This window comes from Bombus bifarius, unplaced genomic scaffold, assembly GCF_011952205.1.
Source record: "Bombus bifarius isolate JDL3187 unplaced genomic scaffold, Bbif_JDL3187 scf7180000007966, whole genome shotgun sequence".
Classification (NCBI taxonomy): Eukaryota; Metazoa; Arthropoda; class Insecta; order Hymenoptera; family Apidae; genus Bombus; species Bombus bifarius.
Genome location: NW_022884352.1, coordinates 3,120,466 through 3,138,607, shown reverse-complemented (window position 1 = coordinate 3,138,607; position 18,142 = coordinate 3,120,466). Strand labels below are relative to the sequence as shown.

At 40.5% G+C, this 18,142-nt stretch overlaps 1 protein-coding gene and 1 long non-coding RNA gene across 6 annotated transcripts in view; one reads left to right on the top strand and one right to left on the bottom strand.

Annotated features, from left to right (window-relative positions):
* Positions 1-66: 66 nt before the first annotated feature.
* Positions 67-18,142, bottom strand: part of LOC117216990 (protein kibra) — a 42,694-nt gene continuing 24,618 nt past the window's right edge. For 4 of the 5 annotated variants that reach the window (XM_033464259.1, XM_033464240.1, XM_033464231.1 and 1 more), the window contains 9 exons: positions 8,256-8,364; positions 7,630-7,789; positions 5,945-7,471; positions 5,578-5,664; positions 4,900-5,089; positions 3,939-4,400; positions 3,594-3,809; positions 3,006-3,484; positions 67-2,765 (listed from right to left, as the gene is read on the bottom strand). In XM_033464259.1, the coding sequence (XP_033320150.1) occupies positions 2,300-2,765; positions 3,006-3,484; positions 3,594-3,809; positions 3,939-4,400; positions 4,900-5,089; positions 5,578-5,664; positions 5,945-7,471; positions 7,630-7,789; positions 8,256-8,364 (3,696 nt within the window). In that variant the 3' untranslated portion in view covers positions 67-2,299. Of the gene's footprint in view, positions 2,766-3,005; positions 3,485-3,593; positions 3,810-3,938; positions 4,401-4,899; positions 5,090-5,577; positions 5,665-5,944; positions 7,472-7,629; positions 7,790-8,255; positions 8,365-9,374; positions 9,702-18,142 lie in introns of those variants that run through there. The other variant, XM_033464250.1, reaches the window with a different exon arrangement.
* On the top strand, positions 13,949-15,425 carry LOC117217074. Its single transcript, XR_004489471.1, has 2 exons — positions 13,949-14,492; positions 14,985-15,425. It is a non-coding gene; the product is annotated as an uncharacterized LOC117217074 (long non-coding RNA).

Genomic DNA, 18,142 nt, shown 5'->3' with positions numbered 1-18,142 from the left:
GGTTCAGGAGTTAAAAGAAGTATATTAATCACTAAAAGTCTGAGAAACAAAATTTACGATACAAAATAATATGGCAAGAATATATATACTGTATTTTTTTCCTTTTAATCGTTATCATATGAATCACTACCATTTAAATCATTATTATTACTTACAAGTCATATTGTGGTTGTTTCTCGGAGGATGTACGTGTTTATGTATGTGTATATTTCATTACGAGCTTATTATTATCGTTATTACTATTCTTATCGATATCAGTACCATGATTCATATTTCATGTTCTATTATACTCATTGCCGCCACTTTACATTGCCATTATCATTGATACCGTTATTAACAGCATTATCGTTGTTTTTTATTTTGCTACCGTCCATCGTAAACGCATTTAGTTACTATCGTCGCCCCATCGTTTAACATTTGTCATCGACATCATTGTCATACTTGATTTCAACACCGTAAGACATTACGTCACCTAGTCGAATGATTGGTTTACAATACGTTAATGCAACACGTTAATTAAATACATACATACGTAATAGGTCCTGCACTTTGAAAACGTAATTCTATTACAGAACAGACTACTTCCGTTTCTTCCTCTGTGTTGTCAATGAAGTAATAAAAGCTGTTGTACAAGTTGTGCACGTATTTTACTATAAAAATATGCATTCTCGGACCATACAAATTTATCGCATAAATTTCTCTGTCTTATACGCACTATAGATACAAACATACATGTATACGCGTAACATATGTTGCAACATATAGACCCACACGCATGCACTCGTAAATACATGGATATATGTATATAATTTGTATCTATATATATTTATATTTTATAGACGCGTAAACAGGATTGTCGATGCGTATATACAAAGTTATTTACATGATTGTTGTTTCAAAGACATTTACTAACCTCCACAAGAAAATTCAATTTCTACCAGGTTCCTCGATATACTCGCAAAAATGGTACAGAAATATTAAAGTCAAATTCAAGTAATCGCTGCATTCGTACTATCGATACACCTAATTATTTTTTCAATCGATAAAATGTTAATGACTCTGTATTTGGATATATTAAAGAATTAACGCAAATACATATGTGTACATGCAGATGCTTGGATCGATATCATGTACAGTGTCATATAATGAGGTCATAAGTTAAAGCATCAAGTAGACATACATTAAAATTACGCGGTATTAACAACCTCCGTCGTTTTTTATTTCATAATAATCACTGTATTGGTAAAAATAAAGCTACAGTTGTAAAGGAAGTATTAATTCTAAGTTGACATCTTACATTTTCGGCAAAGCTCAAGCGCCTTATCTCTCCCCTTAGATCTTCTTCTTTCTTCTTCGAAATTTTGCTTCGACATTTGAAGACCATGTATTTTCGACTATGACTAATTTTATGACCTCGCTATATCTCTTTCGTCAATAAAGGGATCAACAATTTCACGACGTTAACATATTTTGCAACACGCTTTGAGCCGAGTGAGAATAATCTAATTGAAACGGAACATAGCTGAACTCAACTCGTCGCTAAAAACACAATAAAAAGACACTTACTTATTACATCATTCGATGTAGCCGGAAGGAAGAGTATCCGAAATTATAATTGCGAACACGTTACGAAATGGCAGTAATGGAATCGAGGCAGAGTTCAGCCAACCAGGGCGACAGCTTTTTCCTCTTTCCCTTTACTTTCTTTTTCTTCGTTTATTACATTTTCAATATTGCAGTCCAGCTGCTCGGTGGGGCCATGTATGCTCTAAAGAGGGAATATGCAAGGGGAAATGAGCAAAGCGATATAACGTAAAATAATGAACCGGGATACAAGAGAGGAACCCGATGGAATCGATTGAAATTAAATAATTCTCGCATAAAATCTCATTTAAATAATTTACGATTCTCGTATGTACAAAGCGCTTGTCTCGCGCATTTTTTTCTATCGTTTCAAAAGTCTTTCTAGAATGACTCTCTCAAGGCATCGCGTTGTCGATAATCGATAATTAAAAAAAGAAAACAATAACAAATATCAGCAACATCGTTCAATTTGTTGTACTAGTTATAGTCACTATGTGTATGCCGTTCAAGTGTTTTTCGATAAACGTTCTTCATCTAGTTTTTCTTTACTCATCGTGCATGGCACCTGGAATTCGAAAAAATTAAAGAAACAACAACATTCTCTTGTTCTTTTTTTCAATCCTCCGTTTCCGTTTTGAAAGTCACCAGACTGGTACGCATTAATTATCCAACGATTCGAACGATTTGTCTATTGGCAAAAATATGGGTGTAAACGTTACACCTCGACACCGAGAACTCTGTCGACGACGTATTCGTACCTCCTTGGCTCTTCGCTATCGTTTTCTTCGGTTGATTTTAGGCTCTCACTACCTTGACCATTTTCTTGACAATGCACGTTCGCCTCGGTAGATCGACCTTTCGCGTTCACAGATTTATTTGTACTGTTGGCCGGAACGTCCTCGATCACGTTCGTGACCGTAGTCGTGTTATTGGTCGCGGCACCGTCAGTCTTCACCGCGGACGCATTCCCGCTAGGAACACTATTTGACCGCATGGTCAAATTTGAAACACCTTGAGCACCAAGCTTAGTAACCATGTATTCAGTGGCAATTGGTTCCGAGGCGTGTCTCCTGTGCTGAATAAGTGATGGTGATGGTGACGATGGATTCTCACACAACGAATCTTCGGGTGGAAGTACAGGAACATTGAGATTAACGCGTGTGAAGAAAGCCATCTTTTCTCTAAAATGCAAAATTAAAGTTACGTTAAAAATGTTATAAGTTAACATTTCCAGTGAATGTAACTATTTATTGTATATTTTTATCGAATATCGTTTTATGATATAAGTTAATGTTTTGAAAAATTGGTCAAAAAGTAGATGAATAATTTTCATTTAGACGCTAGAAATTCCGCATAATTTTTTTTCTAACAATTTAAAATAGAAATTTCAGATATTATATATTAAACAGTAATGTACATACTTGAACGAAATAATATCAGGTTTTCCTTTCCCAGCTTTTGTTTTCCGTAGTTTGTAGATTTCTTTCGAAGTTTTCTTCAACATCTTCTCTACTCTTTTATCCTCGGCACTTTTGCCGTTCTTTCCACTTTCGGCTTGTGCCATCAGGTTCTGGAACTTGTGGTCCTCTAACAACCATGCCGCAAAGTCTGTGTCTCCCTTTTCTCGCGCTTGTTCTAACCTTTGTTTTAATTCTCGCAATCTACTCAACTCGTCCTGGAGATTGTTCAGTCTAGCATGCTGTGCTTGAAGATCCAGTTCAAGATCCAGCGAGGTTCTAGCGGTAGGTGGTAAATTGGTAGACTTTTTTGAGGCAGTTTTACAACTGAGAGCGGACAAAGGTCTTCGCCATCGAAGAGACCGTCTTTCTACCGAATTTCGTTGAAATGGTCCGCCTCTGCGATAAAGCGGCATGCTACTATCGCTATCGCTTCGATTGAGCTGTAATATGAAACATCGATTGCAATAAATAATCAAATTAAATTTTAGACTACTTGACCAAATTTCTAAAAATTATAGATAATGTTCTAAAAAAGAAAGCAATGCTCACCCGACAAATATAGTGATTTTTGCTGACTGCAGCACTGGGTGAAAACGTTTGACTTCTTTTGATTACGATCGAATTTTTATCATCGTGCATAACACTAGAAACGACACCGGCTGCCGAAAGTTTCCTCTGTTTTCCTTGTTCTGGGATGAAGACGCACTCGGTATTAGTTTCTTTGTCCTGGGTTTGTCTTGCTTCTTCGTTTAATTCCTCGTCCTCCTATAATTATTTATAATAAAACTTTACAAATTTAGAAAACAATTTACAACAAATGCTTTGAGAATATTTAATGGCAACTATCCATAGAAAATTATATACCAGAAGGTAGTACCTTAAAGTATTATTTACCTCATGTTCTAACACATCCTCCAGAACATTATCTTCCATCGTAAATTCTACAATGATTCCTTCCTCGTCACTGTCCTCACTTCCGCTTTCACTTCCATCGTTCTCATCCTCTTCTTCAGGACTTCCCAAGCAATTGGCTAGCTCCTCCAGCCTTAACGAGATTGCCGTTTGCAGTTCATCGCATCCCTGATTTCTCGTCAGAGTCGACGTTTGAGAACTGATAATCGTGCTCTCGTCACTGCTTTCTTCTTTCGTATTCTGTCCAGCACGATATACCGATAAGTCTGATTCTTGTTTGTCGTGTCTGGCCTGCCTTGCTACGCTGATGGAAATGCTGTTGCTATTGCTGGTGCTAGTGCTCGGGCTGTCGGATGGTTGCATGAAGCGAAAGGAAAGTATGTTGTACCATTTCACGCTTGGCGATTCTGGACTAAAGTCTGCAAGGGACACTTGGGCGGATCCCTGCAATGAAAAGGATAAAAAGTTAGTCAATTGGAAAAATACAGTGACTAGAAATAAGAATATAATTGGTATATTCTAAATCTCTTAATTATAATAATTTAATATTGTTGATCTCCAAAGGCAAGAGAATGCCTATATTGCAATAAACACAAACGTCATTAAATTAATATTTTGCTATCAAAAGTAAGTATAATTTACAGTACTTCTTATTGTATCTTGTTTAGTAGAAATAAACAAAATAAAGATATTAGCATATTTAAGATAAATGAACCTGAAGTTCGTAAAAAGCATATCACGTTACAAAAAAATGTATACGCGATCATATCTTGTTTATTATGGCTGCATTCAACGTCATTATAAAAGCCATTGAATTGTCAATAAATTGGTAACTGATGAGAATCTTATCGTGCGTTAGACAAGCATTCGACGATTTCAATACTTTATTGCCATCTTGATATTCAAAGGAAAGAAACAAGAAAGAGCCGGAAGACACACGTACCAAGCACTCCTCAGACTCGTTACCCGTACACCAAACGTTGACTTGCAATGTCTTCGTGTACAGTTTGTTGAGTGGTACTGCAATCGGGAATGTTTCGCCGAAGGTTGGTTTGCGCAGATCCACAACAGGTTTCGTACAACACATGTGATTAACGGGCGGTTGCATCGGAAGCAATGCAGCCTTTATGTATCTAAAGCGCAAACAGGGAAAAAACAACTGTTACTATTCAACATTTTTAATCGTCATCCTAACAGGCTCGTCAACGTGACTCTAAATATCGCATATATCTATGTCTCGTTGAAAACGTTTCTTGTTTGTAAAATGTCGCTACATTTACATAAAGATACTTTACGATCAAAAAATTACATTCTTATATTATATTCTTATTCGGATTAAAAGAAATATCATAACGATTAAAAAGAGAAAGGGAGGATCCAAGAACACTTCCAACTTTCGAATAAAAAAAATAGTTAAAATAAGTTATGCCAGTTCTTTCCATTCTCCCAATACTCTATAAAAGATATCATAATATTTTTTACTGTTTTTAAAAAATTTACCGAATAAATTATCTTAACATTAAATATGTAACAAAATTATTTCTTCTGACAGTCACGTGCATTATAATTGAATTGAAATAATCGAATAATAGGAAAATTATACGATTAGATAAATACTCACACTTGCGCGTTGTTAGGTATGAAAAGTGCAGCCAAATTTCTGGCACGTTCGATTCCAACATGGAGCAAACCGTCACTTACAGAATATCTAAACAAATAAATTGTTTAGTTAAGCACTTACGTTATTGTTTCTACAAGATAGGAACCATATGAGATATAAACTAATTTCGACTAGACTCCTTTAAAGGAGAAAACTCCTACAGTCTGTTACATAAATCACTGTCACTGTAAGTTATCACTTCACTCACGGATGACGAATGAGATCACAGAAACACGAACCGAACATTTCCCAATTCTTCGCCTACATATCTCATATGGCTCTTCGATCTCCAATCTATGAAACAGAATTATATAAACATAAAACCAACCTAAGCTTAATTTGCACCTGTGCCGTCTCCAGGCTCATCTCGCCAAGCGCCAACGAATTGACATCGCCAATCGCTCCGGGCAGTTTCCTTCGATTAGAAGCCTCGAATACTCCCGAATCACCCGCGACACTTTCGTCGGAAACAGCTGCCGAGACGGACCTGGTGTTCGTACCAGAACTGCTAGCTCTCGAACGAATACCAGTAGGAGGAGGTGTCTCACTTATAGGCGAAAGAGGCGGTGGTTCCTGCGGAGACATTTGATGCTGCATAACGCATACAGGCCTGCCAAGGCCGCTTCCTTGGGACATATTTCCAGATTGCAATTCGACGGGTGGATGTGGGCCACCGACCAACTTAAGACGATCCTGAGGTGCAACACAGGATTGTTCGTGGGACGACGTTTGCTGCTGAGTAAGCCTAAGCTCCGCCAAACGGTCCTCCAGCTGATTTCCATCTAAGTGAGCATTCGACGAGGTTGTAGGTCTCTGATGTTGCCGTCTCTGCATCTCTACGTGTTCATACGCAGGTGGTGGGCCCATCGGGGCATTCTCATAAAGCGGCGAGACCGGTGGACTGACGCTGGAGAGACTCGATCTTGGCGACAAACTTGGCTGCGATCGACCAGGAGAAGGCGTACTGACGAGATTATTCTGCTCCGATCCTCTGAGCAATCTTTCTACGCGTCTATGTAGATCAACCATGTCGACTGGTCGCTCCTGTTGAGAGCTGACAGGACCCAGACACTGAGGACCGCCGTAAATATCAGTGAAGCTCAATCCAGAGCTAAGCGAACCCTTGCTACTGGTCGTGCTAAGGCTTCCAAGACTGGAACTGCTGCTCACCGAGAGCGTGCTCGCACTGAGAGTCTTCAATTGACCCTCGAGCATCGCCATCGAGCGTAAAGCGTCCCTCAACTGTTGCAACAGCAGTTGCTTCTCTTCGTGCAGTCGCACGCGATCCGTAATCGTCTTGTTCGACAATTCAAGCGCGTTGTTTAGATCCTGCTCGAGGCGACGGATCTCACTCTGGATCTTCTTCATATCTTGTTGCGTTCTCGTACGCGGAGTGATACTCCTTAACTCTCGAAGCAACTGTTCTTTCTCTTGGAACAGCAACAACTTGTCCTTATCGCTTTCTGTCTGACCAGGAGTTACTTTTTCCTCGAGGTCCGCCAATTGTTGTTGTATATGCTGTATCCTTTTCCTTGCTTCGTCGTACTGCAACCTCATCCGTGCCATCTCGGCTAGGCGAGTACCGATCGGGACCAATTCGCCGGAGAGATCAGTCTGAGACGCTGTACTAAGCTTCTCCTGAGGTAAGCTAAGAGTGCTGGCCTCGGGACTACCTTCGCAGAGCTGTAGTCTCGTCAATTCGTCCTTCAATTGAGCCAGAGACTGCATCAACTCGGCTTTCTCCTTTTCGCCCGAACTCAGCGATTTCTGAATGTTTCGAAGCTCCGTCATGATTGCCTGGGCCTCGGTGATGTTGTAACAACCGCCATGATGTCCGCTCAATTTCTGTTCGACGCTATATCAAAAATAACAGGAAACATTGAAACTCGTGTCTTCGGTAGATTATTCGTTCTGTTACGATAAAACTATAAATGATATTTATGTAAATCCGTACTTCTACGAGTTCCACTGGATGTCTGATGTAAATCTTGAAAGAAGACAGTAACGACATACCTTGCAAGAGTGTCCACTCCTCGTTGTGTACAGTTCATTTCAGCGCGGATCTGTTCGAGCTCTCGTTTCAGCCGGGAAACTCGACTCCTCGCGAGCGCGACATCGGATTTCAAAAGATCCGGATCGTACTTGGTACTCAATGAACTTGAACTGGAGCACACTGTAGACGAGATAGATGATCAATCATTACCTTTTCGTTCGATGTATTCTTTATTAACCCTATATGTGGAAAATAACAATGAACTCTGAATCAAAAGGTATAAAAAATATTGTTGCGTTTATTTGACTTTGTATTCTACAAACAATTGAAGACGACATTGGCAAATTTTTTGGAAAATAAGAAATATCCCTTGAATCACTGTGGTATCAAAATTTTGCTGTATTCTAGTTGGACGAACGATATAATTGTAAAGGAATAACATGATAATAACAACTATATAGATAAAAATACTTTTATTGTAAAATAAATTTATTTGAGGGTGTTGTGTAGCACAGATAACGAAACGAACGATTAGCGCGTCATAAGTTCCAAGTAAATCATTACTTTCCACGCTAAACTATACTTTGAGGAGTACTCTGAATGTCGAAAATTTGTTGAAAATATATAAATATTAATATGTACTCACAACTTGTACGCGAAGCACCGAGCGTCGTTAAAGCGTTGTTGAGGTGATTGTACTCATCCTGGGCCAGACATAACCTCTGTTGCTTCACATCGTAGATCTCCTTTTTCGCCTGTAACACAGTTGCAAACGACATTGTTAAAATTACGATCCATCGTTCTTCCGAAATAATAAAGAAAAAAATTCCTATCATAAACTTATAAAAGTCACGACATTCAAACATCCAACCGCAACCACACTGAAGTAATCGTTCGATCGTTCGATCATTTCGACTTTCGATCATTGAGTTTATCTTAAACATACAGTCGATTTTAATTAATAGAAGCAAACAATCGAATAATCGATGCAGACTCTCGGGTAAATTAAATTGCAAATGCGCATATAGCACTTAGGCAACAACACTTAACAGAAAGAATTCTGCGGTTAAAAGTAACGTTGGAAATAGCACGTCGTTTCAGGTTTTTAGCTCGATCACGCATCGAAATCCGATAGAAGCCACGCAACTGCCTGCGGCAGCATTCTTTCGATTTTCAAACAAGGAAATACCATTACACATGATTTACGTAGTGCTAAGAATGTCGGACGATCCTGCAGTTCGGATTGTTCCGCAGGTTCAACGTCGTAAAACAGAAGGAAATAAAAGAACGTAGTCGATCGGTAGCGAGAGAAACATTCGGAATTCACGGCAACGTTTCTCGTTCCGTTTCTCTCTCGTGTCGCGTTTCTATGGAATTTCGCACTTTTGCTATTCTCGAAAAGAGTTCTCGAAGCGAGCTCCGGTACTTCCAATTACCGTTCGTTTTCGAGGCCTCTCTCTTTCTCTCTCTCTTTTCCTCTTAGTCGACGTGTAAATGCGAAAGAAAGAAACAGTGAATGATTCGAAATTTCTATTCGATGTTATCAGCGGATCGTATCTTGATATTAGAGACACGTGAGATCGGAGAGACAGAGAGATATTTGAACGAAATATGAGACATTAGATAGCAGAGGTATGGAAAGAAAAACACTGATCGGTGACAAAGTCGTTGACGATGATACGCCGGACGTGGAATTTCACTTCGACGGATTCCAAGAGATCGGAGTAACGCACGAGATACGCGAAAATCCTGCAAGAGTCCTTACGTATTCACAGTAATAGTATGCGGTGGCGTCGGTGTCATCGCGTCTGTAGCACTGCTCCCAATAGAACCTCTGTATCTGCTCGTCGTTCTCGTAGTCGTTGTGGTAGCACATTCTCATTCGATATTGGGACACGACGTTCTCGTAAATTTGCTCCTGTTGATAAGGCTGTTTGCAGGAACGTTGCTGCTCGGAATATTGCTGGCGTTGGTGTTGTTGCAGTCGCTGTTGATGCGCCTGCTGATGGTAATTGTTTACGTAGGTGCGGTACTGGTGCGCCGGTACGAGTACGCAGAGTGTGTACTGACGGTCCATGCCGGGTACACAGTAGACTAGGCACGGTTCCTCTTCTTCTTCTTCTTCTTCTTCGTCTTCTTCGTCGTCGTGGTCGTCGTGAACGTCGTGATCGTTGCCGTCTCTTTCTTTCCTCTCCGATATACTCTTCTTCCTTTCCTTCTTCTCCGCCTTTTTCTTCCTCGTCGTTTTCCTCTTCGCCCTCGCCTTCCTCTTCTTCTTCTTCTTCTTCTCCTTCTCGTTCTCCTTCTTCTTCTTCTATCCCGTCGGATGTCTATCTCCTCTTCTCTTCACCTCATCTTCGCGAAGGCCTCCTCGAGACTGGCCGGTTTACGGGGCCCGAAATTCCGATCCCCACCTCTGTGGGTCTCAATTTTTAAGGGATCCCACCTTTTTTCCTCCTTTTTGCCTTCTCTTCCTTCGCTTCTTGCACCACCCGGTCGATTCTCTCCTTCCCTTCTCGTTTCCATCCTGCTTTTACCTACCACCCTTCTCCCTACCATCCTATCCAACATCCTTCCTTTTTACTCTTTTATTTCTCTCCTCCTCCTTCTCTTCTTCCGTTTAATCCTTCGATCTCTGCCTCTTTCTCACTCGAGCACACATACACGCGCGGAGCCTACCTCTCTCAATCTCCGTATAGGCGTTCCTCCTCTCCTCACTTTCCGTCTGCTCCTTCCATAGTCTTTTCATTTATCTCGCTTCAACCACGGTGGCCTCAAGCGGCTCTTTCTTAGCCGGTGTAAAAAGGCGGGCCTCAGGATGAGGCCCGGCAGGACCGTCGCAATCGAGCCCTTGCGCCCCCCACTCCCAATCTACTTTTCCTATCCTCCCTCTATTTCTTTCTCCTTTTCGCTACCCAACAATTTCTACCTTCTTCGTTCTCCGCATCCCCCACTTTGCCTCTTCCTTTCAGATACCATGCATTTCATGCGGTATTCGTTCCTGGTGAATCTAATTGATACTAGAACGTACACACACGTGCTGCGTTCGCTCACGCACCATGAATATTTACGATATCGCGTGTCGAAATTTTGCTCCTTCCCTAGGCCTTCTCATCTTCAATGATCCTCCATCTCTTCCTTTCGAAAGTTCCATCAAACTAAAAATTCTTTCGTCGATAGAAATTCTCTTGACCTATATTTCCTCGTCAAATATTTCCCATACTTCCATTTTCCAAAATATCCATTACAGAGGAGAAAAACACCGATCGACGTTCAACGAAGAAGAACCGTTAATTTCGTTTCCGCGCACGTACACGACTAGTATACCCGACGGAATAGTTTCGTCGAATAGCCGAACGACGAAGCGTCGACGAGGTCGCGTCTCGAATTTCACCGTAGTATTCGTCATCGACCCCCGGAGGACGTACATTTTTTTCAGCGATGCGGAATGTCGTGGTGGTATGCAGGGGCCTGATATGCAGGGCGCCGCGGGGCGAGCGCACGATCCTGTCGCTGGCGGAGCCCAGCCTGTAAGGGACGACAGCAGGGATGGAGTAGGGGCCCGAGAACCGGGAGAGGAGGGGAAGGAAGGCCTGACGAGGTCACAGTACGACCCTGCTGAACGTGGTCCCATCTCGGACTCTCTGGTCGGTAGTAGAACCGACCTTGAGTCGCGCATTATGCCTCGTCCTTGTTGGAATTTCTGGGGCCACTACTGGCCCATCAGCCGTGTCTCTGATCATCTAAGAACAGGCCCGGTGGACCTTGGTGTATGTCCCCTCTCCGTCAGAAGGCCCGTTCCGTACCAGTAGTGATGGGACCAATTCTCCTGCCTTTGCACATCTTAACGATTTATTTCATTACCGTCGCTGATCGATAATCCATGCCTATTATACTTTCATAACGTTAATTCAATTTTACATTCGTCCAAATTACGCACATTTTACGAATTCCAGGTAATTATTCCAAGTTTTTTTGCAAACTATTTTTCTTCTTTCTCGTGTAGTTTCCACTAAAATGATAACTTACGTATTTGTACAAAAGCAAGCATTTTTACAAAAAAAAAAGCCTCCGCAAGAGAACGGAATGGACTATCTTCCTGTAAAGTAATTAGAAAGCTCGCGTTTCAGGACATATTTTTCTATTTTATATTCGTGGGACCAATTTGCACGAAAATATCGTCTCTATAAAACATATTCACAATTTTTCATGAAAGTAGCGACACGCGAGTGGCGAGCAAGGGAAAAATCAAAAGGACGAGTTGTTCGGGAATTACAAGCACCGGATCGATCCCATCGCTACGCATCGGAGAATTTCGCCCCACCAGGCGAGCTTTGCCTCCGTACACCACCTCACCACCCCAAAACCGCCGAAGGATTCACAGGGCTCGGGCCCCGCGCGCATATTTCTCGGTCCACACTATTATTGTCGGAGGCTCCGCAGATGCTATCGAGTACGAGCCGGTTCGCTCGCCTCGCGGAAAGAGCCTCTTATTTTTCCCCTCCTCCACCTCCACCTCCTCCTCCTCCATCGCTCGTTCTCCACCTCCACGAGGCGCAGCTCTTCTTACCTCGATGCTCGCATCTCCCTTACGTATCTATCATTCCTTTTTCTCCCTCGAAAGATCTCTCGAGTCGCTTCCTCTTCGTCCTCCCGGCATAGCACATCCCGAAATCTCTTCCGCTTTAGCTGACTTTTTACGCCACGCTCCGCTGGACATGTCCGTCGCGACGCGACGCGGGAATCTTCTTTCGTTCCGAACGAATTCCGGTTAGAGACGTTCCATAAGTCAATTGGAATGTCTCTCACTCTGACATGTGTTACGTTATTCGGATATTATGGGTCGGAGAGATACATTATTCTCCGTTAACGTCGTCTTATGAGCGGAGGTCACCTCCTGTTCATTTACATAGGACTGTTGTAAGATGCTATGTGGACTTTCTGGATTTGCGAACGGAGCTCTTTTCAATGCTTTCTGTGGCACTTTCTTCTTTGATACGTCGAATACGTTTTGCTATTACGGAAAATCCATGAAAAATATTTTTAATTAGTCGATGCCACGGTAGTAGGATTAAGTATGGAAAAGGGTCTTGAAACTCGGTCTCTTATCATTTCGAAGATCTACCATTTAGAAAAAAATTTGCATTGCCAGAAAATAGTAGCACGAACAATCTGTATATGCAAGTATAAATATTGATGTTTCTAAATATAAATATTCAACAAAAAGATCAGATTTATAATGTCATTTAAAAACGCCGCTGTAGAACATGTTGGATTACTTTTACAGGACCAGGCAGGTGGTCTATATGTTACACAATGTGTTATGCATCTTTAAAATAGTTCGAAAGTACAACGTGACCTTGTACGCGATTTGTCATACGTCGATTTTAGCGATGGAGAAAAAATGCCAGACGAGTGTGACAGGAAACCGAATAAACACTTTCTCCATCGAGACCTGACTCTAGGCCGCAAATCACGCACGTGTACCAACAGAAGGGAGCGAAGAACGAAGCAGCAAGCACGAAGCACGCAGCACTCGTGTATCATTAAGGAATTCCTCTTCGAGAAATATTGGTAAGGAATGCCAGCGCTGCAAAAGGAGCGATATCTTCGGCCAAAAGGGTCAGCCTTCGTATTAGAGGTCCTGTATATGCATTTTAATGGAAGATCCACCACCTACAATAATAATTCCTGCGAAACCGTTTGCACGTACTCGTGAGTTCTACGTCGGTACTCGAGTACATATACGCGCGTTTATAGATGCTGTAAAAGCCAGAAAAGAATCTACGTTTTTAGTACACGAGGAAGGGACGCAAAAATTATGAGAGAAGGGAGAAAATAAAGACAGTCCATAAACGACGAACAGCAGTAACGCATACTTGCATGCGAATCGACAAATTGTTGTCAGTACTGTTGCTTTGCATCGGGTATATATATATATATATATCAATTTTGAATTTATTCTTCGTCATAAAAATTCATTCACGAATTTAAATAATAAACTTTGCTCTACGACGTTGCAAGATCCTAAGCAAATTCACCGTGAGATATAAATACAATGCCCGTTGTTAATAATAGCGGAACATCCTTATTACCAAAAATATCGCTGCACTTCAGCCGTAAGGAAACAAAGCAGATTACAAAAGTCACGAACAAGCATCTAACCTAACCTAATCCAAGCTAACCTCAACTCCTTCGTATATACGCTCATTGTCAGGGTATTCAGAAGGTTATTACGGACACGCGTGGTTATTGTTATTGTCACCGGCGGTACTGGTATTCGTTGGTATTACATACTGGGATCGCTAGGTTGTTCTGTTGCTGCGTGGCCGGGACAGAGGTAGTGTGCGACGGAGGCTGCAAATAACGATGACGGGGAGATGTTTGTGTGTGTGGTAGTGGTGAGATGGCGGAGGAGGAAGAGCGATTGGAATGCAGCCGAGTGAGGAATTCCGGCCCCTCCCGCATATTTATCTGAACGCTGCACGCCGATCCGCGGGGCCCCGCTCCGAGCGAAGGGCCCCCTTTTATAGTGCGCCAACTACTCTCCGCCGCTCATACCATCGGAGGAGGAACGAAGAAAGAGGGATAGATAGCAGAGAGCCGCGCGGAGCCAGTGTCGGGCCACTATGCGTACGGATCTGTTCAGGAATGCCCGCGGTGTTTTGTAATTGGACGCATTCGTGGCATTTTCTTCTGAATACGCAACCGCGGCAAATTTCGAAAGCAACGTCTTCCGGCGAATGTTAAGGGCACGGATGCAGAACCGTTTCCTTCGGGAATTTTCGAGATGATTTATGAGGAAATTACGGGGGTAGAGAGAATCATGATTCGATGTACTTTTAAACATTGCCGTCGGAATGGAATGATGTAGAGGGGAATGGTGAGCCGCATTCCATGGAAGGAAATGGAATTTGTGACAACTTCTCTCTCTCTTTCTCTGTCTCTTTCTGAAAAAACCGCATTTTCATAACGTTTAGTAAATTTCATTCTGTCTTCCTTTTAATTCTTGTTGCCTTGATAATAATAAGTTAATGCTTGTGAAATGTTACTCGAAAATTGATAAAAAAGAAATAGTCTTTTGGGGGGCTGATTGGCTGGAAATACCTAAAATTAAAATATTTATGAAATTGTGCTCTTCGAGTTTAACTGGATTCCTCAAATATTTCTTGAACAAATACAATTACGTATTTGTAATAACAAGTAATGATCTGTCTCTAAAAACAGACAATTTACGAATTAACGATTACGAAGAAAATATTGACATAATTTAAATGGTTAGTCGACGTACTCGCGTTAAATCGTGATTCTTAATCTCTTCGTCGCACGAATCGACAAAAGAAGGCAGAGAATCGATAATTTAATTCATACTTAGACGTGGTAGCGAACAGAGAGGGAAAAGAATCAGCAGTAAGCAGACTGACGATGGAGAAAAGCATTTCTTCGGCCGGACAGCTGTTGCCGAACAAAGGCTGAAGGATACAAAAGAGGAATTTCTTGGGGCGCACGTGGCTCCCGAGAGAAAGAGAGAAGAAGGGAAGGAAGAAAAGAAAAAGGAGGATCCACGGCTAATGCAAGAGGCCGACTATACACACGTGACCCGCTACACCCTTTCGGGCATTCCTCTCCTTCCGTCAATTTCCTCTTTTCTTACTTTCAATGCGTCATCTTTCATTCCTCCTTCCCTATGACTATTTCGTCTCCCTCTTATCAATCTCGCAAATGGAATTATAATCGAGCATATATTTAGATTGACTATGAGTTATAAAGCTAAGAGTTGTTTTCACATTAATGGCTAATAAAACAATCCTACTTACTTTCGTATAAGAATTGTTGAACTCTGTTCGTTATACAATCATCATGGATATGATACAAATACACATACACACACACACACACATGATTCCATTATAATAAATGAAGATATTATTGAAGTTGTTTTAAGTAATGATTTCGTAACAAAATCCACGTTTATATCATTCTTTGTGCACTCTATTACAGAAATCGTTGTTGATATCGAGATTGTTCGAAACATCAAACGGAAGAAATACTTTCAAATTCCATCGAAGAGTCTTTTTTGGAATGTGTGAATTATGCGCGGGATTAACTTGTATACCAGCTCATATAGGACCAGCACTGTACGTGCAGTACGCAATCTCACCAATAGAAGTCGCCACAATCTGCAACTTCACACGTGCTCAAAGTCATATTTTTGATATACGACTAAATCGTACATCACCATCGCTATATATGTATACATATATATATATCAAATATTCAATCAGTTATCTCTAATTTAAAAATTAATACAAAACCTTGTGAAATTACGTAATCGTAAGACAATCTGAATACTTTTTAGAAATATTAAATTTTTATCATATAAGTTCCTTGAGAAATCTTCCTCTTCTTTTATTTCATGCTTTTAGGCCTTACAATATTTACGTATAACTTACTTCGAAACCATTTTTCATTTGTACATAGTATGCATGTGTGTACATATATACATATAAGAACTTTGATCTTTGAATCATCGCTTTCTTCTTTTTTACTCTTTGATAATTATTCTCAATGAATTAAAACGACAAGCGTTAACAATGCAATTCTCGGAGTATTAAAAAGAAACGGTTGAAACTCAACGAGTTCATAAATATGTATACGTTGTTTGAATGAATGTACACGTACATGTGCAAGTAATCTATACATTAAAATATTGTATCGTAACGCTATAATTCCGTCTTCCATAATTTCATCTTTTAATAATAATAGGCAAAAATTAAAAATTAAAAATTACAGATAAATTCCTTTCCTTATCTCCAGTTTTAATTCATAGAACGATTAACACTCGAACAGACAATCAATTATTATGATTTAATCGTGAGATTTTCCGCGATTAAACGAAGTGGCTCGTCGAGGAGACCTATACAGAATCAAATCGTACGTACTGCCGTGCCATGTAAAACATATTTGTGTGTTTGTTTCGATGTCACGATAACGAAATGATTGATACCGTCACAATAATTCCGGTTTGCGTTGTATCGTAGCGCCCCGCCAAATTAGACACCACAAGAATCCCACTATGCTTTAGTGACATCAACATGTATGTATTTAAGGCAATAAAAAAAATTAAAAACATTTAAGGAATCTATATGGAATATCCTCTAATCTAATGTACTTGATGGATTCGATAAAGATAGAAGTTATATAAATAGATCATTTAAATCTCAAAACACGAGGGGAAGATTTAATTTAATACGCGTGAAATTTTCTCAAGGTCATTCTCCTAACATTTTCCAAATCATTGTATATTGTATAATTATAAATAGAGAGATATGTTATTTATAATTTGTATTATATAAGTATTACATTATGTATATCGTTTGCGACGACTATTAATTCAATAGTGTCGATAAGTTTATAAATAATAATTTAATAAGTACACACGCATAAATCACAGAGAAGCGTATAGGGGGACGGGCACGTTTGTACAACGGCACCTGGCACCGTTACCTTATCAGTAAGATATAAGAATTCTCCGTAGAGAAAGTTTGGATATATTTTGTGTTTGCTATTTATCGTCTCGATACACCAAACGGTGAACGTATATTTAGATGTTACAAGCATACAGATACTTCACATTCAAAAGCCCTCGTGTTCGAGCGAAGAAACAACAGAGATAATTATGTTGACTGTATAAAGATTTTTTCCCCGTCGAGACAATTTTTCTAGATTAAACTGTCATTCAAATTACCGCAAAACTCGAAACTGTCTACAACGATGGAGCAAAGCAAAATTTTTTGCTTGCAATTTGCACGATGTGAAAATAGATAACTTGTTGAAGTATGTAATAAAACAAGAAATGCGATAAATAACGATAACTTGACATCTTTCGATTCCTTGAGCACATAAAAAAATAAACAACGAATTACTCTTAAGAATTATCTCCTAACAGGATACTTCTCGGAAAGAATCACAGAACTAAGAAGAATATCACAGCTCTTTGATTCGATCGTTGAACACATTCTTCTAAACACCCAAACTGTCTTAAATACGCGGAATATCGTTCTAAATTCTACATTAAGAAAACTTTAAACGAAAACCTCGATAATAATGAACAAATTTCTAAAGTTTTCCCCTTCCTGAAAGACGACATTAATTTTCACGATATTTCTAACCTTTTCGTCATTGATCTTTATCACAAAACCTGCGTGACTGGAGTATTTTCAAATCTTATTGCCGCTAAAACCGTCCGCCGACGATCATAACCTGCATACACGTCAGTCGCGTCACCGAGGCCTAAAAATCTAATTATAAAATAGAAAAAAGCCCCCACTGCCGGTGGAATCGGCGTGATCGCGAACAAGCTGCTCGCTCTCTCTCTCTCTCTCTCTCTCTCTCTCTCTCGAGATAAGTTTCCTCGGGGAGCCGTTTTCCAACAGTTGCAGAAGGAATGCGCACCAGGTGAAGCCAGCATGACGATCGGCCGCGTAAAGGTGCGTTCACATCGAGCGCGTGTTCGGGTCGCGTCTTGGTTTG